This window comes from Rhincodon typus, chromosome 1, assembly GCF_021869965.1.
Source record: "Rhincodon typus isolate 14 chromosome 1, sRhiTyp1.1, whole genome shotgun sequence".
NCBI lineage: Eukaryota > Metazoa > Chordata > Chondrichthyes > Orectolobiformes > Rhincodontidae > Rhincodon > Rhincodon typus.
The window spans coordinates 99,799,094-99,824,501 of record NC_063332.1 but is presented as its reverse complement, the minus strand read 5'-3'; the positions used below and the strand labels follow the sequence as shown (position 1 = coordinate 99,824,501).

At 41.4% G+C, this 25,408-nt stretch overlaps 1 protein-coding gene across 6 annotated transcripts in view; it reads right to left on the bottom strand.

Moving 5' to 3' along the window:
* The window catches only part of LOC109920589 (prominin-1-A-like), a 237,273-nt gene that overhangs the window by 63,569 nt on the left and 148,296 nt on the right, over positions 1-25,408 (bottom strand). For all 6 annotated transcript variants that reach the window (XR_007263570.1, XR_007263572.1, XR_007263573.1 and 3 more), the window contains 7 exons: positions 22,888-22,951; positions 21,919-22,078; positions 21,420-21,572; positions 21,146-21,269; positions 19,607-19,710; positions 18,634-18,715; positions 4,451-4,597 (listed from right to left, as the gene is read on the bottom strand). Coding sequence is in view for 3 of the 6 variants with exons in the window: in XM_048604798.1 (XP_048460755.1) it covers positions 4,451-4,597; positions 18,634-18,715; positions 19,607-19,710; positions 21,146-21,269; positions 21,420-21,572; positions 21,919-22,078; positions 22,888-22,951 (834 nt within the window). In the remaining 3 variants the exon portion in view is untranslated. The remainder of the gene's footprint in view (positions 1-4,450; positions 4,598-18,633; positions 18,716-19,606; positions 19,711-21,145; positions 21,270-21,419; positions 21,573-21,918; positions 22,079-22,887; positions 22,952-25,408) is intronic.

Genomic DNA, 25,408 nt, shown 5'->3' with positions numbered 1-25,408 from the left:
CAGGGTTCCCAAGCGAAATATGAGATACTGTTTCTGCAGCTTTCAGGTGGCGTCATTGTGGCAATGCAGGAGGCCCAAGGATGGACATGTCATCCAAGGAGTGGGAGGAAAATCAAGAACCAGCGGTGGACTGAGAAAGCTAAAGAGCTGGAACTCCTTGCTGACAAGCATGGCACCGGAGTTTCTTCAGCGCTATCGAGGCACTATACGGTCCAAACTCCCTCTTTGCCTCAAAGTACTGTAGAGTAAGAACAGAACCCTTTTGAGAGACAGAAAAATCCATCTGCCTATGAGAGAGAGAACACTTCAAAAACTTCTAAGCTGTGATATAATGATAGGTGAGGACACGTTTGAGGAAGTTCCCCAACTCCCCATCAAAGATGGCAGAAGTTGAAGCTGCCGTCAGGTACATGAAGAATAGAAAAGCCATAGGAATGGGTGAAGTTCCAGCAGAGATTTTCAAACTTGGAGGAGTAGAGTTTACTCGTTACCTCCATCAATCGTTCCTGAAAATCTGGGACAAAGAAGAAATTCCTGCTCATCTCAGGGATGAAGTCATCACTACCATCTTCAACAATGGTGACAAAATGGATTATGGAAACTACTGAGAAACCACTCTACTCTCTATCGCCAGGAAGATCATCATCCGAATCCCTAGCTAGGTGTCTTCTCCCAGTCTCTAAGGAATCCTTCCCTGAGGCCAGTGCGCCTTCCAACCAAACTGTGGAACTATGGACATAAGTTTCACTGCTCATCAACTTCAACACAAATGTCAAGAACAACAGAAACAACTCTATATGGCCTTCATTGATCTAATCACGGATCTTGACACAGTCAATTTGGAATTGCCCATGGTGTTGGAGCTAGGATATCGGCATGGGTTGGGAATTGGCTAATGGGTAGGAAACAGCAAGTGGGGATTGGTGACCTGTGACCAGCAGGATTCCACAGAGATCAGTGCTAGGACCAAAACTGTTTATAATACATATTAATAACTTGGACGAAGGAAGTGAATGTACTGTGCCAAATTTGCAAATGACATAAAAATAGGTGGGAAGGCAGGTTATGAGAGAGACAGAAACAATTTACAGAAAAAAATATCGATAGGTTAATTAAGTGGACAAAATGTTAGCAAATGGAGTATAATATGGAGAAAGAGAAATTGCTCAAATTGAAAGGGAGAACGAAAGAACAGAATATTATTTAATGAAGAAATATGCAACACAAATGGATTTATACACTTGTGTATGAAACACAGAAAATTAGCACACAGGGGCAGCAGGTAATCAGGAAGGCTAATGGAATATTGGCCCTTATTTCAAGGGGATTGGAGCATAAGATTAGGGAAGTCTTATTGCAACTTTACAATATGCCGGTGATTACCGTGAGCAGTTTTGGACTTCTTATTTAAGGTATGCTATCAATTCATTGGAGACAGGCTCACAAGGATGAATTCTGAAGAAGGGTCACTGGACCCAAAATGTTAACTCTGCTTTCTCTTTACATATGCTACCAGATCTGCTGAGTTTTCCAGCAATTTTTATCACTAAGAAGATCCTTGGTATGAAGATATTGTCTTATCACCAAAGGCTAAATAGTGTGGGACTCTACTCACTAAGGTTTACAAGAATGAGAGGTGATTTCATTGAAGTGTACAGGAACCTTAAGAGGCTTGACAGGGTAAATGCTGAAACATGTTTCCCCTCATGGAAGAATCTAGGACCAGAGGCCTGGTATCAAATTAAAGGGGTACCAATTTAGGACTGAGATGAGGAGGAATTTGTTCTCTCAGGGAGTTGAGTGTGTTTGGAACTCCTTGCTACACAGAGCTGTGGGGCTAAGTCCTTGATATATTTAAGGCTGAGATAGAGTAGGGGATTCAAAGGTTATGGGGAAAACACAGGAAAGTGGACGTGAGGAATGTTGGATCATCCATGATCCTACTGAATGGTGTGGCAAGCAAGAAGGGATGAATGGACTACTCCTGTTCCTATTTCTTACGGTCTTATGGATATTTTCTACAGGATGGCTGAAGAGCTTTTAAACTTCAATTGGTTAAAATCCGAGGAGAAAATGCCACCAACCTCACTCCTGGAACTTCAGTATGCAGATGACAATGTCAGCTCCATTCTCTTGGAAGAAAATTTTCAAGTCTCGTTTAACACCTTTGACAAAGCATACCAAAGAATTGGTCTCTGCCAATCTCAAGAATTCTCAAGTCCTTTACCAAACTGTCCCCAGGGCAAGATCAATGGAGAAATTCTCCCAAAAGTGGAACATTTTCCCTACCTGGGGAGCCTCTTCTCATCCAAGGCTGGCATCAATACGACTATTCAACATTGCACTCAATCTACAAGTGCCCACTTTGGATGCCTAAAGATACTGTGAGATCCGTGTAGACATCAAGAGTCCAGTTTATAAGGCAGTCATCCTTCCAACTCTTCTATATGGCTCCAAAACGTGAACTACTTACAGATGCCATCCCAAGGGTCTTGAGAAGTTTATCAACACTATTTCAGATGGAGCCTCCACATCAGCTGGGAGGAGAGGCATACTAACATCAGCATCCTTGAAGAAGCTAAGAGCACCAGCATTGAGGCCATGATCATCTGAAACCAACTCCGCTGGACCAGCTGCATGCTTAGTATGCCCGAGTTCTGACTGCCAAAGCAAATCTTCTTTGCTTGAAGGAAGACAAAGGAAGTGTTTAGAAGACTTCCTGAATTCTTTCCTCAAGAAATGCAACATAGATGTCAACACACGGGAGATCCTCATTCAGAAGAAACTAATTTGGAGGAACCTCTGGTACGAAGGGAAATAAATCTTTGAGAACACCTGTCAGCAGGAGGAAGTACAAAAAAGCAACCAATGAAAGAAATGCCAGCGATCTTAAGGCCAAGGCCTGGAAACACCTGCCAAATGTTTGGTTGGAGATGCAGTTCTAGGATCAGATTCACCAGCCACACGAGGACCCTCAGAATCCATGACCAGTGACATGAAATTTCCTAGGTGGACAATCATATTCATTAGCGAGTGATTGCCAATGACATCGATGCAGAAACATTCCCCCCAACCATTTCACAAAGATGCAATCAGAAAGAAACCAACAATCAAACAGTATACATCAACAGTGATACATGAACAGAAAGCTTGGTCAAAGAACTAGGTCTTAACCTAGATATATCTGTAGAAAATGACCGCCTGATGGCAAATCTAGGTAACATGGGGCTTTACGGAAGAAAGAAAAAGGGCTCAAGGATAAATCACTGAGGAACCCCTGAGGTAACAGTGAAGAAAGGAAAGCATGGTTTTTAAATGGGTAGATAAAATTGGAACTAAACAAAGTGCTGGTCATCAGAGGTTTGTTTTACCATGCTGTAGGCTGCAAAAAGGCTGAGTATCATGAAGAGGCATAATGCACCTTGTTTACTTTGACAAAGAACTCTATTTGCAACTTTAAGAGCTGGCTATCTTTCTGCTGTGACATATCAGGGACACATTTTGGGAGATTCAAACATGGAATACTTGAAAAGATGCTTAAGCATTCAGGAGGCAACAAAAATTTTGATGAAGAAAGTCAGAGATGAGGAAGTAGTTTGCAAAGACAGAGGGAACCAGTTACATTAGTACTTTAGAAGAGCTATTTTAATTCCCATTGTACACAAAATCTCAATTCTTAAGCAATGAACTTGAATATGCTAGAATTTTATTTTCTATGTATCTATCTAAATTCCACACTCCTCCAGATTTGAATTCTATCAAATTGAAATTTAGAGCTAACTATCAAAAGAAAATATTTGTTGAACGATATTTTGAATGAAGGAAGCACTACAAAAGTGCAAGGGGAAATGACTGCCAACCAAAAAGCCAAGATTTTTTTTGGGGGGCGTGTGGAACTGAGAAGTCAGTCAAAGCAAAATGAGTGGAGGGAACAGAACGTGGGACCTGTGCAATAAAATAAGCAACACCAAGGATGTGGCAAAGGGATGGCAGATGTATAAGCATCAAAATCAGAGAAATGGAGAATTTGAGTTATTGGGCTACACTAAACTAAATAGTGCAAGACTATACAGAATGCATACAAAAGATAAGAATATTTATTATATATGAGGAACTATTTTACTGGGGGGGGGGGCAAAGAAAAAATGATCATTTTTAGCACATAGCTTCCTTCAATTAATCATTTAAATCTTGATTTGCAAGATGAACACATTACTAAACTTGAAATTCTGATATAACAAAAACTGTTAAAACATCATAATCTAAGAAAATGAATGGCAACATTAGCTTCAACTATATTTAATTTGAATAATCATATCAATGGCATTAGGTGAGACGGAGTTGATTATCATTTTAAGAATACATAATTTAAAGCGTACACAATTCAAATCACATGACATTTTGCAACTGGTATATTGTCATTACCTAGAAAATTCAGATAAATTATTACCTCAACGAAGTAGGCGGTGAAATCAATTGTGTCAATGCCAGTTTCACCAAAATCATGAAGACTCTTTTTGGCCTCCTCATCCAATATTACTATATTACTTAAATTCACATTAATCTTTGTGAAATTCTCAGTCAGACAAGTTGCATGCTGTAAAATAATCATCAATGTAATAAATATGTTCTATTTACATACAAAGTTCATACTATTAAAATGTCAGGATCACAAAATCAATGTGGGAATATTGGTTTGTTTTTGGCAGAAGCACACGTAGAAGTAGTTAAATGGGTAGTCCACCACCTTCCTGCACATCCGCTACTTGGTCCCTATAATACTGTAGGGAAGGGGTTTAAAAGCCGTCCAGCTTTGAGTCTATTGAAACCCTTAACTGTCCAATTAAGTGGCAGTTAAGGACGTCAATATGCCTCCACTACAGTATTACACCAAGCAGTGGAAGATGGGTGAAATGTTAAAACTGGTGTTCTTTCAAAGTTGAAGAAAGAGTGGGAAGGAAGATTAGTACCACCTTCAGAGAATAGCCTGAGACATCCCACCCAAGATCATTACCCTGACGTTATGCCTCCCCAATTGCCCCTCAAAATCTGGGGTAAACTTCTTAAAAGGAAGGAAAAGTTTCAAAGCCAGCGTATAGAAAGTCCTGCGAGAGAAGGGACCTAATTTTAGGGAATGAAGCCAGAGTGGTAGAAGTGTCAGTGGGGGTGGATTTCGATAATAATGGACCTAATGCAGTAAAATTTAAGGTAGTCATGGAAAAGGGCAAAGATAGACCAGGAATAAAGGTTCTGAACTGGGTGTTGGGCATTTTAAATATAAGACATGATTTGACCAATGTAGACTGGGAACAGTTATTTGGTGGAAAGTCTATATCAGGGCAGTAGTTGGCTTTCAAAATAGAAATAATGAGAGTGTACGAGAAACATGTCTCTGTAATGGTGATGGGTGGGCCAACAAGTCCAGAGAACCTTGGAAATTGAGGAATGTATGGGATTGGATGAGGGAAAAGGGAAGAGGGCTCATAACCCTGGAAAACTAGAGGCACATAAAAAGTGAAGAGGGTTTTTTAAAAGAAAATTAAAAAAGCAAAGAAGCTGTATGAAAAACATTGGTGGGTAAAATAAAGCAAATCCAAAGGCATTTTACTAGTATATTTAAGGGCAAGGGAATGAGCAAGGGAAGTATAGGGGCCATGAGAAACCAAAATGCTAAGCTGTACATGGAGTTGGAAGACATCAGTGAGATTTTAAATTAGTACTTTGCATCAGTATTCACTTTAGAGAAGGATAATGTAGGTACTGAAAACACAGAATCATAGAGGCAATTGCCTAATGGTATTATTGCTAGACCATTAATCCAGAAACTCAGCTAACATACTGAAAAACTGGGTTCAAATGCCACAACAGCAGATGGTGAAATTTGAATTAATAAAGAGAGAATCTGGAATTAAGAATTGACTGACGACTATGAAACCATTGTGTATTGTCAGAAAAATCCATCTGGCTCATTAATGTCTTTCATGGAAGGAAATCTGCCCTCCTCCCTTGGTCTGGCCGACATGTGATTTCAGATCCACAGCAATGTGGGTGACTCTTAACTGCCTTCTAAAATGGCTCAGCAGCCACTTTGTGTTATAGACTTCAATACGAAGGCTCAAGAAAGGAAGAAATGAAATCAAATGCACCACCTAGCATCAATGTAGGCACCAAAATAGACAACTTCAGAAACATGTCTGTCGACCCGGCAATGTTCTCTTTATTAACAGATGGGGCCGAGTGCCAAAATTGGGACAGCTGTCTCAAAGACTAGTCAAGCAACAGCCTGACATATTCATACTCACAGAATCATATCTTAAAGGCAATGTCCCACCCTTGGATATGCCCTGAATCACTGACAGGGCAGAGCCAGCAGAGGAGGCAGCACAGAGGTATACAGTCAAGTCTGTGTTGCCCTAGGAGTCGTCAACATTAACTTCAGACTCAATGATGTCTCTTGGTTACCAATTAAACATGGTGGGTATTCCCATTCAATTATTTGCCAGCAATTTTTGTCACCAGGATGATCCTTGGTAAGAAGAGATTGTCTTATCACCAAAGGCTGAACAGTTTAGGATTCTACTCACTGAAGTTTAGAAAAATGAGAGCCGATCTCATTGAAACATATAGGAATCTTAAGGAGCTTGACAGGACAAGTGCTGAAAGGATGTTTCCCCTCATGGGAGAGTTTAGGACCAGAGGTCATAGTTCAAACAACCTGAATGCCCTGTTGACAAGGAAACCTCCTGCTGATTAGCATATATCATATTTCCTCTGCAGATGAATCATGTTGAACAATACTTGGAGTACTCATTGAGGGTGGCAAGGGCACAAAATGTACTCTGGGTTCAATGTCCACCAAAGAGTGGCCCAGCAGCAACATTACTCATTGAGCTGGTCAGGTTCTAAACGACATAGTTGCTAGACTGGGTCTGCAGCAGGTGATGAGGAAACCAATAACAGGGAAAAACATCATTGACCTCATCCTTACCAATCTGCCAGCTGCAAATACATCTGTCCGTGACTGTATCGGTAACAGTAACCACCACACAGTCCGTGTGGTGACAAAGTCCAGCCTTCACATTGAGAATAACCTCAATCGCGTTGTGTGGCACTATCATTGTGCTAAATGGGGAGACTTCAAACAGATCCAGTAACTAATGACTGGCATCCATAAGGCACTGTGGGCCATTTACAGCAGCAGAATTGTACTCCAGCACAATCCAGCACAAACTCATGGACTGGCCTATTCCCATTCAATGATTACCATCAAGCCAGAGGATCAACCCTTGTTCAATGGAGAGTGCAAGAAGGCATGCCAGGTGCAGTACCAGGCAGGCCTGAAAATGAGGTGTCAATTTGGTAAAGCTACCAAAAAGGACTACTTGCATGCCACACAGCATTAGCAGCATGTGATAGACAGAGCTAAGAGATCCCACAACCAATGGATCAGATCTAAGCTCTGCAGTCCTGCCACATCCAGTTGTGAATGGTGGTGGACAACTAAACAACTCACTGGAGGAGGCGGCTCCACAAATATCCCCATTCTCAGTGAAGGAAGGGCCAAACACATAAGTGCAAAAGATAAGGCTGAAGCATTCACAGTAATCTTCAGCCAGAAATGCCAAGTGGATGATCCATCTCGGCCTCCTTCAGTGGTCGCCAGCATCACAGATACCAGCTTTCAACCAATTTGATTCACTCTGCGCAATATCAATAAATGGTTAGATGCACTGGATACCGCAAAGGCTACGGGCTCTGACACCATTTCAGCAATAGTACTGAAAACTTGTTCTCTAGAACCTGCCGCTCCCCTAGCCAAGTTGTTCCAGTACAACTAAAACACTGGAAAATTGCCCAGGTATGTCCTGTACACAAATCCAACCTGGCACATCACCGTCCCATCAGTATACTCTCGATCATCAATAAAATGATGAAAGGTATCATCAACAGTGCATTAAAGTAGCACCAGCTCAGTAATAAGCTGCTCAGTCACGTCCAGTTTGAGTTCCACCAGGGCCACTCAGCTCCTGGCCTCATTACAGCCTTGGTTCAAACATAGATAAAAGAGCTGGATTGCAGAGGTAAGCTGAGAGTGATAGCCCTTGATATAAAGGCTACATTTGACCAAGTGTGGCACCAAGGAGCCCAAGCAAAAATGGAATCAACGAGTATTGAAGAAAACTCTCCATTCTTGTCATATATGAAAATAGCTGTGATCGTTGGAAGTCAGTCATCTCAGCTCCAGAACATGTCTGCAGGAGTTCCTCAGGGAAGTGTCTATGCTTCACAAATGTCAGAAGTGGGGATGTTTGCCGATGATTGCACAATGTTCAGCATCATTTGTGACTCCTCAGATACTGAAGCAGTCCATGTTCAAATGCAACAAGATCTGAACAATATCCAGGCTTGGGCTAACAAGTGGAAAGTGACATTCATGTCACACAAATGCCAGGCAATGACAATCTCTAATAAGAGGCAATCTAACCAACATGTCTTGACATTCAATAGTGCTGCCATCACTGAATCCCACACTATCAACATCCTTGGGGTTACTATTGACCAGAAATTCAACTGGACTCACCACATAAACACAGCAGCTACAAAAACAGGTCAGAAGCTAGGAATACTGCAGTGAGTAACTCACCTCCTGACTCCCCAAAGCCTGTCCACCATCTGCAAGGCACAAGTCAGGATTGTGATGGAATATTCCCCATTTGCCTGGATGCATGCAGCTCAAGCAACACTCAAGAAGCTTAACACCATCCAGGACAAAGCATCCCGCTTGATTAGCTCTACATCCACAAGCATCACTCTTTCTACCACTGACGCACAGTAGCAGCAGTGCATACTATCTACAAGATGCACCTCAAAAATTCACGAAAGATCCTTGGACAACATGTTCCAAATGCACAACCATTTCCATCTCGAAGGACAAGGGCAGCAGATACATGGGAACACTGCTACCTGCAGGTTCCCCTCCAAGCCACTCACCATTTTGACTTGGAAATATATCACCATTCCTTCACTGTGTCTGCATTAAAATCCTGGAATTCCCTCCCTAAGGTCATTGTGGATCAATCCACAGCATGTTGGTTGCAGCAGTTCAAGGTAGCAGCTCACCACTACCTTCACTAGGGCGGCTGGGGATGGGCAATAAAATGCTGGCCAACCATCAAAGTCCACATCCCACGAGTGAACAAAAAAAAGCTACCTAGAATACACCTCCTCCCACCCACCTTCCTGCAAAAATGCCATCCCCTATTCCCAATTCCTTCGCCTCCGCTGCATCTGCTCCCAGGATGAGGCATTCCACTCCCGTACATCTCAGATGTCCTTGTTTTTCAAGGACCGCAACCTCCCCCCCGTCAGTGGTCGAGAACGCCCTCCACCGTGTCTCCCGCATTTCCCGCAACTCATCCCTCACACCCTGTCCCCGCAATAACAACCAAAAAAAAAATCCCCCTCATCCTCACATACCACCCCACCAACCTCCGGATCCAACGCATCATCCTCCGATACTTCGCCATCTGCAATCCGACCCCACCACCAAAGACATTTTTCCCTCCCCACCCTTATCTGCCTTCCGGAGGGACCACTCTCTCCGTGACTCCCTTGTCCGCTCCACACTCCCCTCCAGCCCCAACACACCCAGCACTTTTCCCTGCAACCAGAGGAAGTGCTACACCTGCCCCCACACCTCCCACCTCACCCCCATCCCAAGTCCCAAGAAGACTTTCCACATCAAGCAGATGTTCACCTGCACATCTGCTAATGTGGTATACTGCATCCGCTGTAACCGTTGTGGCCTCCTCTACATCGGGGAAACCAAGCGAAGGCTTGGGTACCGCCTCGCAGAACACCTATGCTCGGTTCGCAATAAACAACTGCACCTCCCAGTTGCGAACCATTTCAACTCCACCTCCCATTCCTCAGACGACATGTCCTGAGCCTCCTGCAGTGCCACAACGATGCCACCCGAAGGTTGCAGGAACAGCAACTCATATTCCGCTTGGGAACCCTGCAGCCCAATGGTATCAATGTGGATTTCACAAGCTTCAAAATCTCCCCTACCCCTACCGCATCCCAAAACTAGCCCAGCTCGTCCCCACCTCCCTAACTGTTGTTCCTCCCACCTATCCCCTCCTCCCACCTCAAGCCGCACCCCCATCTCCTACCTACTAACCTCATCCCGCCCCCTTGACCTGTCCGTCCTCCCTGGACTGACCTATCTCCTCCCTACCTCCCCACCTACACTCACCTTTACTGGCTCCATCCCCACCTCTTTGACCTATCTGTCTCCTCTCCACCTATCTTCTCCTTTATCCATCTTCAATCTGCCTCCTCCTCTCTCCCTATTTATTTCAGAACCCCCTTCCCCTCCCCATTTCCGATGAAGGGTCCAGGCCCGAAACGTCAGCCTTCCTGCTCCTACGATGCTGCTTGGCCTGCTGTGTTCATCAGCTCTACACCTTGTTATCATAATGCAGTAAAGAGGCCAGTTGAGTCTGCACTGACAAAAAAGTACACTGAAGCTATACTAGTCTTACGTTCCAGCCTTTAACATACTGAAAATCTCAATGTTTAAGTAAAAAACTGGAATATGTTAGATTTTTCATTTTTATGTAATTTCCACGCTCCTCCAGATTTGAATTCAATCAAATTAAGACTTAGAACTAACTTTTAAAAGAAAACATTTGTTCAATGTTTAGGGAAGGCGATAGTCTAGTGGTATTGTCACTTGACTATTAATCCAGAAACAGGTAATGATTTGGGGACCTGGGTTCAAATTCCTCCATGGCAGCTTGTGGAATTTGAATTCAATAAATTGGAACGTGAATTCAATAAAAAACAGGGATTAAGAGGCTAATGATGATCATGAAACCATTGTTGATTGTCAGGAAAAACCAACTGGCTCACTAATGTCCTTTAGGAAAGGAAATCTGCCATCCTTACCTGGCTTGTCCAACATGTGACTCCAGACCCACAGCAATGTGGTTGACCCTCAACTGCCTATGGGCAATTAGGGATGGATAATAAATACTGGTCTGACCAGTCAGAACCATGATGAATTTTAAAAATGAATTAAGGAAACTAATCCAAGTCATTCTATTAAATTGCAAGGAATATGAATGCTAACCAAAAAGCAGAAAAATTAAGAAGGGGTAACTGGGAACGAGGCTGATGTAATGACATTTCAAATGTTCATCTAAATACTTTTTAAAGGTTGAGGTTTCCTGCCTCAATCACCCGTCCAGACAGTGTACTCCGGCGAAGAACTAATATACTTGAGCAAATTACAGTTGAGAGGGAGGCAGTATTAGCGGTTTATAGTGGGCTTAAAATTGGGTAAAATGTCCAGCCTAGTGAGATATATCCCTGACTGCTGTGGGTGGCAACGGAGGAGTTTGCAAGCCATTAATTTTAAAATCCTTGCTGGCCATAGGACAGGTGTCAGAGGACTGGAGGACAACAAATGTAGTACCATTATTCAAGAAAGGTGGTGAGGATAAACCAGGGAAATTGTAGTCAAGAGAGTCTAACATCAGTGATAAGGAAACTTGTGGTAAAAATTATGGAGGACAGAATTAATCCCCATAAATAGAGGCAAAGGCTAATCAAGGATAATCAGCATGGTTTTGTCAGGGGGAGAGTATATCTGACAAATTTGATTAAGTTTATGAGGAGGTGACTGGATGAGTAGCTGACTGGATGAGTAGCTGAGGATATTGCCATTGATATAGCTCAAGAGATCTCTTCACAAGGCCTTGCATAGGAGACTGTGAAGAAGGCATAAGACCGTTGGATCCAGGGCAAATAGGATCCAAGTACAGCTTAGTTTCAGGAGACAGAGAGAGATGGTCGAAGGTTCTTTTGTGACTGGAAGCCTGTGTCCAGTGACATACCATGAGTCCAGGATGGTTTGTTGCCTCACTGGTGCCAGGGTTAAGAATATTTCTAAGCAGGCACAGGACATCGAGCAGCCGAAGGTCTTGGTACACATTGGTATTAATGACAAAGGCAGGAAGAGAGATAAGGTCCTGCAAAAGGAGTTCAGGAAGTTAGGTAGCAAGCTGAAAAGCAGGAACTCTAGGGTTGTAACCTCAGGATTACTCCCTGTACCACATGCCAGTGAGACTTGGTATAGGAAGATTGTACAGTTAAATATGTGGTTAACGAGTTGGTGCAGAAGTGGGGGCTTCTGAAATGTTTGCAAGGAGGTTTGCTAGTGTCACTCAGGAAGATTTAAACTAGTGTGGAAGAGGGGTGGGAACCAGAGCAGTAGGTTAGCAAGTGAAATGACCGAGGAGTCTAAGACTAAGGCCAGTAAGACTAGGAGGAAGAGCAGACAGGGAGAGTTTACTGAACATGGCAGAATTGGCGGTCTGAAATATATTTGTTTTAATGTGAGGAGTATGACGGATAAGGCAGATGAACTTAGAGATGTTTTTTTTAATTTATTCATTTGCGGGACGTGGTGGTGGAGGGAGTGGATATAGCCAATCAAGCAGGTTGCTTTGTCCTGGATGGTGTCAAGCTTCTTCAGTGTTGTTCGAGATGCACCCATCCAGGCAAGCGTGGAGTATTCCGTCACAATCTTGACTTGTGCCTTGTAGATGGTGAACAGGCTTTGGGGAGACAGGAGGTGAGTTACTCGCCACAGTATTCCTAGCCTCTGACCTGCTTCTTGTAGTCACTATGTTTATGTGGTGAATAAAAACCAAAAGAACAGCAGATGCTGTGAATCAGGAACAAAAACAAAGTTGCTGGAAAAGCTCAGCAGAACTGGTTGAGGAAGGGTCACCGGGCCCTAAACATTAACTCTGTTTTTTCCTTCACAGATGCTGCCAAACCTGCTGAGCTTTCCCAGCAACTTTGTTTTTATTCCATGTTTATATGATGAGTCCAGTTGAGCTTCTGGTCAATGATAACCCCCAGGATGTTGATAATGGGGAATTTAGTGATCGTAACACCATTGAATGTCAAGGGGTGGTGGTTAGATTGGATTAGTACATATAACTGTGATGTTTTAGTTATTACAGAGACTCGGTTGCAAAAGGGTCAAGACTGGCAGCTTAACTTTCCGGCATTTAAATGTTTCAGTGAGATAGCGAGTGATGTAAACGCGGTGAGGGAAATTCATTATTGAGTAGGGTGAATACTACAGCCGTACTCAGGGAGAACATCTTGGAGGTGTCATCCAGCAAGGCCGTATGGGTAGAGCTCAGGAATAGGAAGGGTGCAATCATTTTGATGGGATTGTACTTTGTTCCAACAGCCAATGGGAGATAAAGGAACAGATATGTGGACAGATTATGGAAAAATGTGAAATCAAAAGAGCTGATTTGGTCAGTGATTTTAAGTTCACCTATGTTAACTGGGACTCCCTTAGTTCCAGGTACTTGGATGAGGGGGAGGGTTTTGTCAGGTGTATCCAGAAGGGTTTCTTGAAGCAATATGGAAATAGTTCAACTGGGGAAGAGGCCATACTAGACCTCATAATGGGGAATGAACTTGGCCGGGTGATCAAAATTTCAGTGGTGAGCATTTCAGGAACAGTGACCATAATTCTGTAAGATTTAAATTACTTATGGATAAGAATTGTCCTTGGGTGAAAGTACTGAATTGGGGGAAGGTTAACTACCGCAATATTAGTCAGAAACTGAAGAATATAGATTGGTGGTGGCTTTTTGAGGGTAAATCCACATCTGGCCAAAAGATTAGGGTTCATATTCCCATGAAAGTGAAGAATGAGGATGGCAACATTCAGGAATCTTGGATGACAAGAAAACTTGTGAGCTTAGTCAAAAAAAAGGAGGCATACATAAGGTTTAGGAAACTGAAGATAGATACAGCACTCAAGGAATATAAAGAAAGCAAGAAAGAAATTAAACAAGGAATTAAGAAGCTAAAAGGGGCCGGGGAAAAATCCTTGGCAAACAGGATTGAGAAAAATCCCAAGGCTTTTCGTACATATATAAGGAGCAAGAGGATAGCTATGGAAAGGGTAGGTACACTCAAAGACAAAGGAGGAAATTTATGCATGAAGCCAGAGGACATGGGTGAGATCCTTAATGAATAATTTGCATTCATATTCACAAAAGGAGAGAACATGGTGGATGGGGAGTCCAGAGAGGAGTATGTTAACATTCTAGAGCATGGCGATATAAAAAAGTGTTGGGTGTTTGGAAAAGCTTTAAGGAAGTCAAGTGGGATCTATCCTTGAATATTGAGGGAGGTGAGGGAGGAAATTGCTGGGGCCTTGTATAAAATCTTTGTATCCTCTTTAAGTCAAAGGAGAGGCCCCAGAGGACTGGAGAATAGCCAATGTTGTTCCTTTGTTTAAGAAGAGCAACAGGGTTAATCTGGGAAATTACAGACCAGTGAGCCTTACATCAAGTAGTGGGGTTATTCTTGGAGATGATTTTTAGGGACAGGATTTATTCACATCTTTAAAAATGTGGACTTATTATCAACGGGCAGCATGGCTTTGTGCAGGGAGATCATGTGTCAAAAACTTGATAGAGTTTTTTTGAAGAAACAAAGGGATGATTGATGAAGGCAGAGCAGTGGATGTCGTTGATATGAACTTTAGCAAAGCTTTATACAAGCTCCCTCATAGCAGGCTGATACAAAAGGTGAAGACACGTGGGATCCACAGTGAATTGGTAAGAAAGAAACTTAAATGTCATTGATGACAGGGAATAGCAGTGGAAGGGTATTTTTCTGGCTAGAGATCTGTGAACAGTGGTGTTCTGTGGGAATCAGTGCTGGGATCCCTTTTGTTTATAACATATATACAAATGATTTGGAGGAGAACGTAGGTGGTGTGCTTAGTAAGTTTGCGGAAGACCACAAAAGGTTGGGGAAACTAAGGACAGAGAGGAAGATTACCAGAAGATACAGCAGGATATAGATAGAGTAGAGACTTGGGCAGAAAAATGGCAGATGGAACTTAATCCAGGCAAATGCGAGGTCTTGCAAGATCTAATGCAGGAGGAAAGTATACAGTAAATGACACAGCCCTTGGAAGCTTCAACATATAGCAAGATTTAGGTATACACAATTTCCTGAAAGTAGCAGCACAAGTGGTTAAGTTGATCAAGAATGGCTGCTTGACTTCACTGGTTGGGGCCTAGAATAAAATTGACAAGTCATGTTGCAGCTGGATAGAACTTTAGTTAGGCCACATTTGGAACATTGGGTACAGTTCTGGTCACCACACTACCAGAAGGATGTTGAGGCTTTGGAGAGGGCACAGAAAAGGTTTACCAGGATGTTTTCTGGTTTGGAAGCTATTAGTTATGAGGAAAGACTGGATGAATTCAGTTTGTTTTCACTTGAATGTTGGAGGCTAAGGGGCAACCTGACATAAATCAACAAACTATGAGAGGCATAGATAATTGGAGTCCTTTTCCCACGGTAGAAACGTCAATTACTAGGGACACAGTATTAAGGTAAAACAGGAAAAAATTAAAGGTGATGTGAGAGGCAAGTTTTTTTATATAGAGGATGGTAAGTACCTGGAATGCACTGAGAGGAGGTAATAAAAACAGATACAACAGGAATGTTTAAGAGTCATCTTGACAGATGAATAGGTAAGGAATAGAGAGATAGGGTCTGCATAGAGACAAGGGTTTTTTGAATTAGAAAGCATCATGTGTCAATGCAGGCTTAGTGGACCAAAGAACCTGTTCCTGTGCTGTACTGTTCTTTGACAACATAAAGGAACTGGCCAGATGGACAGTGGCAATAGAATTTAATCCTGAAAGGAGTGATGTGATGCAATCTGGGAAGACTAACAAGGTAAAGCAGTACCTGATGAATGATAGGACCCTGGGAAGTACAGAAGATCAGAGGGACCTTGGTGTGCATGTCCACAGAGCCTTGATGGCAAAAGCAGAGATGGATAATGTGGTTAAGAAGATACATGGTATACTTGCCTTTATTAGTCAACACATTCAATACAAGACCATGGACGTTATGATGAAGCTGCATAAGACATTAGGCTACAACTGGTGAACTGTGTGCAGTTCTGCTTGCCACACTATAGGAAGGATTGATTGTTCTGGAGAGGGTACAGAGGAGATTCACCAGGATGTTACCTGTTCTGAAGTATTTCAGCTGTGAAGAGGGACTACATAGAATGACATTGCTTTCCTTAGAGCCAAGAAGACTGAGGAGAAACCCGATTGAGATGTACAAAATTATGAGTGGTAGTGGTAGCAGACATAGGAAGAAATGTTTGCCCTCAGTACAGCTATCAATAACCAACATATACTAAAGGTTAGGTCAGGTGGTTTAAAGGGGACTTAAGGAAGGATATTTTTCATCCAAAGGGTGGTGAGTATCTGTAAAAATGGTAGAGGCAGAAACCATCATAACAATTAAGAAGTATTTAGATAAACTCTTGAAACTCCACAGCACACAATGCTACAGGCCAAGTGCTGGAAAATAGGACTAGACCAGATTGTTGCTTGTAAACTGCACTGACATAAAGGGCTGAAGAGCCTCCTTCTGATATTTAAAAACTATGGCTAATACTATAAAGTGTGAATTAAGAAGGTGGCTTAAAATGCTCAAAATACACAAGGGCAAAAGGCAACTGCAACCCTGAAAGTCCCATAAATGGCTGGGAAAAGTCAATCACAGGGTGAGCAATCAGAGAAAAACCACCCTGTTGTGGAATTGTCAGAATTTCTGAGAAACTGTGCCACCAAAGGCTGATTCTCTCTCACAATTACTGCTGATTATGAACAAGTCTTCTCATAGAATCCCTACAGTGTGGAAACAGGCTCTTCGGCCCAACAAGTCCACACCAACCCTTGGAGCATCCCACCCGGACCCATCCCCCTATTACCCACCTAATATACACCCTCTACCTCCCTGAACACTACAGGCAATTTAGCATGGCCAATCCACCTAGCCTGCACATCTTTGGACTGTGGGAGGAAACCGGAGCACCCGGAGGAAACCCACGCAGACACGGGGAGAATGTGCAAACTCCACACAGACAGTCACCCGAGGGTAGAATTGAACCTGGGTCCCTGGCACTGTGAGGCAGTCGTGCTAACCACTGAGCCACCATGCTGCCCCTGAACCTATGAACCTATCTGCAGCAAATACAGAAGAAAAGCAGCATGTGATCAAAGTAGCATAGAGAGGGTGAGTGCTGCAACTAAGCATAGCACCAAGGCTGTACTGGATTGTGAGCTTGCATGGCTGTGGCCTGGGGAGTGTGACCAGCAAGAGTGGGGTGGCAGCAAGCTTAGGGATCGCAAAGAATAGAAGAGTCATATAGGGGAGCAAAAGACTGCAAGTGGTGCAAGACAGGGTGCTATGAACACAATAGTAAGACTATGCTGATAATCAAGCCCCACTCCCCCATCAGCCTTTGACACAGTATAAGCGCAATTTAGGCAGTTCCACCTTGCAGTACAAATGAGGAGATAGAACACAGGTCACAACAGCATCAGACTGAGCAGAAGCTATATCACATCAATCAGTTTGACCATAAACCATCTCTTCAGCTACTTGAGGATAAGTACTCAGAGGGGAAGTACACAATTGCAGGTGGAAGGAGGAGAGAAGCTATGAGTCAACAGGCAGAGGAGCAGCTATTTCCAATATCTGAATACCAGTGGCTCAGGAGGCTCAGGCTCTCACGGCGGGTCATGACTGATATCTGCAACTCCTGGAACAAGACCTCCTTCCCAATTCACAATTGAACATCTATTTCCATAGTTCATAAGCTACTGGAAGGCCACCTTCTGGGTTTCTGCCTCTTGCAAAGTTGCATGCTCTAATCTCTTTCAAGTAGTACTTACAATGAGATGTGTAGAGGTGTGGGGATAATGGAAATGGCAACATTTATGGAGTGTGATTGTAAGGCAAGGCTGTGGGAGGACCAGAGACCTAAGTTGAGTGGGAATTTTGGCTGTTCAGATGATCTTGTGAGATACGTGCAGGGAGAAGAAAGAATACAATTTCAAGGCACATTGGCCAATGGTGCATTATGCAAGAGAATGCTGGGTCACTCAGAGAGTGGATCTTGACACCCTGAACTGTTATACCACTCAATTTCCAGTTCATACTGAGATCATGGATCCTTTATGTGCACTGTCTCTCATCTGGAGGTGCCAAACTTCTGCTACTGATTTTCTCAACCACATCTATTCATGTCTAATTGTATATAGAACTTCTCCCTCTTTCATTGATCTATTGGAGAGCTTGCCTCACTGACGATCCTCAGATCCCACAATGGACCAACAAATAAAAATGAAAGACCAGAGGCAGAAGGGTGGAGGTGGGAGGGAATCTGGTGTGGTAGTAACCTAACCCAAGTTTCCTTTCCATTCCTGCGGTTGCTTCAGCCTGAAAAATCAAAGTGCTCGTAAGCTCTTGCAACCTAATTTATAGTCCCTTTAATCTGAAATCCTCCTCCCTTTGACAGGACAGACACACTATCCCACCTGCCCTTCCTAATCTGGTGGGAAGCCTGAATGTGGAAGGAGCCCATAAGAAAATCAAATTCCTAACCCAAGAATAGGCCTGCATTCCGTAGGAATTAAGTGGATGAGATTTCGCCCATCTTTAAATATTCTGCTTAGAGAGGAGAACAATGCTTTTACTTACCCCACTGAGATTTACACGATCTATGTTAAATAAATATTGTAGCTGTAAAGCTGAATATATTCCTTCATTTTTGCGGCATTTGCTGTTTAAAATTAAAATAAAAACTGATTTAGTGATGATACTTCATGCTTGTTATACCTATTTTATGCACAAAATGGCTCTTGGAGAGTAAAAGCCATAACTCTTAAAGTGCATAATGCTGTACTTGGACATTTCCACAATGCCATACTATCTTAAAAGAGTGTTAAACAAATATTCCTATTTAAAGGTCATACAAACTTGAATGAGTAAAATAAATACAGAATTAAAGATGAGAAAAGCCCTTGATATTGTCTTTCCAAACAAGAACTTGGAAAAAGAACACTAAAAGAACTGTTGGATGCAATTGGTTAATTCTGTTCACAGATAAGTAGTTACATTCAGTGCCAAATTATGAGTTTTTAACACCTTCAGTATGGAAGAATATCTGAGCTGTGATGCTCTTAGGCGCAATCCCCAAGAAGTTGAAAGACCCCAGAAAAATATTGGAGAAGACATTGATGTCTTTGCATAGTAATTTGTGTGATTCTATGTCAATTGTGCTACTAATGGCTTTGTCAGTCTTTAGGTATCAGTAAACCTGAAGTGATAAAGACAGCCACAGCAAATAGCTTCAGAATCTCTTATAACTTAATTAGAGTAGTTGGGAGGAAACAATACTCAGGGCATGCACTCCTCAACACTGTTTGGTGCTCCATACCTAACTATGGAGATACTGTGCCAAGCCAGGATTGGGAATGGTTGTGTTATATCCTGTTACTAAGTAACCTATCAAAACATACTGTCCAAGTTTACAAATGATGACCAATCACATAGCAAACCTGAATTCCTGCTCCAGCCAAGTCTTCATCTATTAGAGAGAAGGTAGCAAGGAGATAAAGCAGAACAAAGTGTTTTCCCAGAAACAAAGCAGCAATAGACTTTACTATCTTACCTGTATACACTTTGAAAAGTGACATTTACGTTGTGTTCAGAAAACAGAAATCCAGAAAGGAAATGTTTCCATTGTGAGTTTAACAAATAAGGAGTGTCCAGAACCTGAAAAGTGCAAAAAAAAAACAACATATTTGAAGACAAATAGCAGAACAATGATTTTCCAGATATCAGAAAAAGTGCAGTTTACCATTGATAAAATTCTAGGCTCAAAATTTTTAGGAATATAAATATAATCATTGAAAACAAAAAAGAAATAACACTGCCGATAAAGGAGCCTTTTTCAAATAAAATTCTACGTTCATTGAGAAATTTTTAGGGTGATTTTTTAACAACTTTTGTAAAATATAAAAATTGGAAATGGAATCAATGCCAAAATACTTCAATCAATACAAAAGTTTCATCCCATGTCATGTTAAATCTTATTTAATCTGAATTTATAGTTCAATATTAGGAACCATTTATATTTATTTATACACTGCCTTTATCATAATAAAACATTCCAAGGTGCTTCACAAGAGCAACTATTAGACATCTGACACACAAGGCTTCTTTTACAGCCAAACCCAAATCACCACAGTGTTTGAAAGCAGAGAGAGAACTGAAAACAAAGCATTTCACCTGCCCACTGCCTATCCATCCACCTTCAACATATCTTCACTTTTAATTGGGGGGTGGTGGAGGTTGGGTGGCTTGCCTTGTGCTTCTGAAGTCCTTATGTGGCATTTAAGAGTTTCATTCCATTCCCACCGCTGTTTTACTTATGGCAGGGACAAACCTACAGCATGAAAGGAACCTGGCAGCTTTTCCTGGGTATGTTAGTTTATGGAATAGTGTTTGAGGTGATGGGGAGGAACCTTCTTTGGATGTCACCTGAGCCCATCTGAGGCACTCCCTTAGCTCAAAGCCAAAAACCTCTCTTTAAGCTCTCAAACCCAGCTCTTCATCCACATGATGAGAACCTGTCATTGTACTCACTGATACAACAGACTAAGACTGGCCTTCATGATCTTTTCTCCTTCAGATACTCTGGTTTTAAATTTATTCTGGCCTCCTTAACCTCTTCTCCTTTAGATTTAGCCTGCAGTGCCTGCAATAGCTGCTCCAACCATTCATTACTGGAACTAGAGAGCTGTCAGCCGATTCGATTGGCTGACAGCTCTCCAAGACAGGACCTCCTCTCCAGATAAAAGTGGAAGTTTCACCCAGTGCCAATTAATATTTCATCCAGCAATAAACGGATGTGAAGCAGCCAGATCTTTTGTGGATGGGCTCCTAACTGCCATTTTTAGCTGGGGCAAGGAGTTAAGGGGAATGCGATGCCTTGTTAATTCAGCTCAGATATATTAGGGATGGTGAACAAAAGAATGGTTAAACATTTTAAAACTAGCTTTAACGACTCCTTACAGGAGGAGACAGTGGTAAAGAAATCAGTGAAGCACAGAGATTATAAGGTCCAACTTTGCACTTTTCAATCAAAACTGAATAGCAACAGTGAATATAATCAGAAACACAAAATTGAAACAAACCTCTACTTTACCTTGAATAAACTCTTGTCTTTTAAAGACTGACAAACAAGTTTTTCAATATTTCCACCTGCAATGAAGGTCACCAAAACTACCAGCATCATAAGCCAGGAGAAGATGAAGCTGATTCCAACTCCACTAAAAAACATGGCAGATAAATTTTTAAAAATTTTGGTATAATTTGAAACTTAATATTGTAATTAAAATAATTTTCTCTAAATGTTGGACATCACATACAACTAAGTGACATCAGTATTTGAATTTTGTCATAATATTACAAGTTCTTACGCTAAAAGAAGGTTGCCTCCTGTGTTTGATACACAGCCTCTTGTGGTTGGAGAAGCATGCTTGTCAAAGCCACATGTTCCACAAAGCAAACCAAGATAATTGAAGGCAAGGATAAGAATCACAGCACAGCAGAGGGCAACACCAGCAAGCCATCTATAAAACGACACATGCTGAAGTCAATTGCATTTTTAATAGGTGCAGAAATAGGCTTTCCTTATGCAATGTACAGTTTTAAGTCTTGCATAGAATGGTGCAGATCATTTAGTGGAACTATAAGTGAATTCTGCTCCTCAGTTAATTTGTCTCATTAAAACCCCTTCATACTGTAACAGTAAACATTGTACGCATGATTCCGAAACCATTTGGAAACATTTATGATGTATAAAACAGTTTGCAAATAAATATATTTAAGCTATTTTTTAAAAATATTGTCAATGTTGTAAGCATAGAATGGATATGTTAACACTGCTGTAATTAAAATTTGAGAAAGCAAACCTACCTGTAGAAATCATATTTTTCCAAATGTGGAAAATACTCAAGAAAGTATCTCTGACCCTGATTAAGATAAGTCGTAGAGGTATTAATTATATCGCCAATGACAGGCTCCTTACTTAAACTTGAAATTCGCTCTTCAACTTCATTGAGTACTCTTTTTGCATCTGAAACAAAGAACAAATAATACAATTCCACACAACTACAAGTGCACACTTAATTAACTATGTCAATCTTATCTGATTACAATTGCTGATCAAAATAGATGTAGGGCACTTGTGTGATTCTTGAAAATGCTCAAGCAAATGTACTTTATACTATCATATATTTTTTATCACCACAAACATGTACACATTTTTCAATTGCTTCAAAGAAAATGTGTATAATAACACAAGCCAATACATTATTTATGAACAAAATGAAGCAGTGCATATGTAACACTGATAGAATTGGTCATGAATTTGCAATTTCAAAATAGCAAATGTTTATTATTGAATTGCACCAGAGCATAGTGCTCCAATTGCCCTCATAAATGAGCAGAGGCAAACATGTTAACATCCAAAACAAACTCATTAGTTTTCCAGATTCTAAAATTTATAAAAGATAGGTTATTGTAACTTCTGCAAACAGAGCGTCACAAATTTAGAAAACCACTACTGTGGCATAAACAGAAAAACACACAACAGCACATTGTGTCATAGTTTTTACATACTGTAGTCAGGTTTTGGATAAACTTATGAAGATGTGCTGAAAAATTGAGATATTGTCATACATAAACTACAGAAAACTGTTTATTTTTGGTAATTAATTGTAAAATATTCTAAAACATTGCAGTCTTTAGCATGCACATTTTTTCTTTCAGTAAACTATCAGTCAAGCTACGATTAACATCAGTCACTGATTATTTACAAAAAAAAAAGCAGCTTTATGTACATGATCATAAATACACAGAATTAAATATATTTTATCATTTTACCTGATGCGAATGATTTGGTTTCATTTTGAAGTACTTCTGGAGTATTATTAAATGCTGAATATCCCTATAATTATACAAATAAATTATTAACATATGAAGCAAAAGCAGAAACCATATTGGGGGGTGACTGATGAACTCAGAAAGAAAAAATAAATTTTCCAACCTAGAATTCACTATTTGAAAGGATGATGATGGTGGACACAGATTCAATACAATCTTGGACCAGAGACATCTATGAGTTTTTCAAGTGACACAATGGCCACTCCTCACTTTTGATGGTACAAACTCTGGAACTCTTTCTAAAGTACTAAGAGGGCACTTTCAGCACAAAAATGGCAATTATTCAAGGCAACAACTCACCACTGTCTCAAGGTCCATTTAGGATGGCTAATAAATGCCAGACTTGCCAAGAACATCCAAATCCAATGAATGAATAAATATAAAAAGCAGTTTCAAATTGACTTTTTTGCTGAAAAGGAGGAAACTTGAAAGCATATGGGGAAAGAGCAGCCAAGCGGTTTGGGGAAAGGTTAGTGATAATTAAATTGCTCTATTCAAGAGAGGATGGGTGCAGGGAGTACGAAACTATAACAGCTGTCAGAAGGAAATTGCTAGAATCCATTATTAAGGTATTATACCAGAACATTTAGAAAGTCATACTCCAATCAGGCAGAATCAAGATAGTTTTATGAAAGTGCAATTTATTAGAACTCTTTGAGGAGACAAGACGTTAGGTGGATGATGTAAAACCTATTATCTGGTCTTCTTGGTTTTCCAAAAGGCATCCAAGGCCATTGCACAAAATAAGAGTTCACAGTGATGGTACAGGGGGAGGTAGGAGAGACATATTAGCATGGTTAGAGGATTGGTTAGCTAACAGGAAGCAGAACTTTGGGATAATTGAAAACCGAAAGAACTGCAGATTTCATAATCAGAAACAAAAACAGAATTTTGCTGGAAAAGCTCAGCAGATCTGGCAGCATCTGTGAAGAGAAATCAGAGTTAACATTTCAGGTCCGGTGACCCTTTCTCAGAATTGATGGTAGTTGAAAAAATGTTGTTTTTTTTAAAAAAAAGGGGGGGGGGGGGGGGGGTTAGGGGTAAACAACAGATGGACATAGACCCCAAAGAGACAGAAGAACAGTTTGACAAACAAAGGAGTGGATAACAATCTGGCTAGGAGGTTGAACAGCTGTTAATGGAGACTGTTAGTAGTTAACAACAGGTAGTGTGTAATGGTAAACTATGTGATAACAAGGTCTGGTGTGTGGGGTACAGAGCGAGGACATGGGAGGGTTCAAACCCTAAAATTATTGAAATTGATATTGAGTCCAGAGGGCTGCAGGGTCCCCAAGCAGAAAATGAGGTGTTGTTCTTCTAGCTTGTACTGAGCTTTGCTGGAACACTGTAGCAAGCCTGAGACAGAGATGTCGGTCAGGGAACAGGTGGTGTGTTAAAGTGGCAGTCAACTTGAAGCTCAAGGTCCAAGCAAGGGCCCAAACATACTTTCCAGGTGGAGCAGCACTTTACCTGCACTTCTCACAATCTAGTCTAATGCATTCGCTGCTCACAATGTGGTCTCCTCTACACTGGGGAAAAGAAGCGTAGACTGGGTGACCACTTCGCAAAACATCTACACAAAAAAGACCCTGAGCTTCCAGTTGCCTGCCACTTTAACACACCACCCTTTAACACACCACACTCTCCCACATACTAGCCCCATACCTCACACATCAGGCCTTGTTATCACATAGTCTGTCGTTATACACAGCCTATCATTGGCCACTTACAGTCTCCATTAACAGCTGTTCAATCTCCTGGCCAGATCATTATCCACTCCTTTGTCTGTTCAATTGTTCTTCTCTTTCTTTGGGCTCTATGCCCATCTATGATTTACTCCTGACCCCCTCCCCCTACCGTATACTCTGCATATAAACCAACACTTTCCCAGTGACCATCAATTCTGAGGAAGGATGACCGGAACCAAAAAGTTAACTCTGATATCTCTTCACAGATGCTGCCAGACCTGCTGAGCTTTTCCAGCAAATTCTGTTTCTGTTTGGGATATATAAGTTATTTTCATAGTGACAAGCTGTTACTAATGGTGTGGCACTGGGATCAGTACTATTAGTTTTACATCAATAACTTTAATGAAGAAACTGAATGAATGGTAGCTAAATTTATTAATGATGCAAAGATAGACAAGGGAATTAAGTTGTTAAGAGGACATAAGAAGTCTACAAAGGGATTTAACTGATAGGGCAGATGGAGTATAATGTGGGAAAATGTGAACTTGTCCACTTTTACAAGAACAACAGAAAACCATCATATTATTTGAATGGAAAGAGACAATAATATAGAAGGATTAGAGTGTTCTGGTTGAATCAGAGATAGTAGGAACTGCAGATGCTGGAGAATCCGAGACAACAAGTTGCAGAGCTGGATGAACACAGCAGGCCAAGCAGCATCATAGGAGCAGAAAGGCTGACATTTCGGGCCTAGACCCTTCATCAGAAATGGT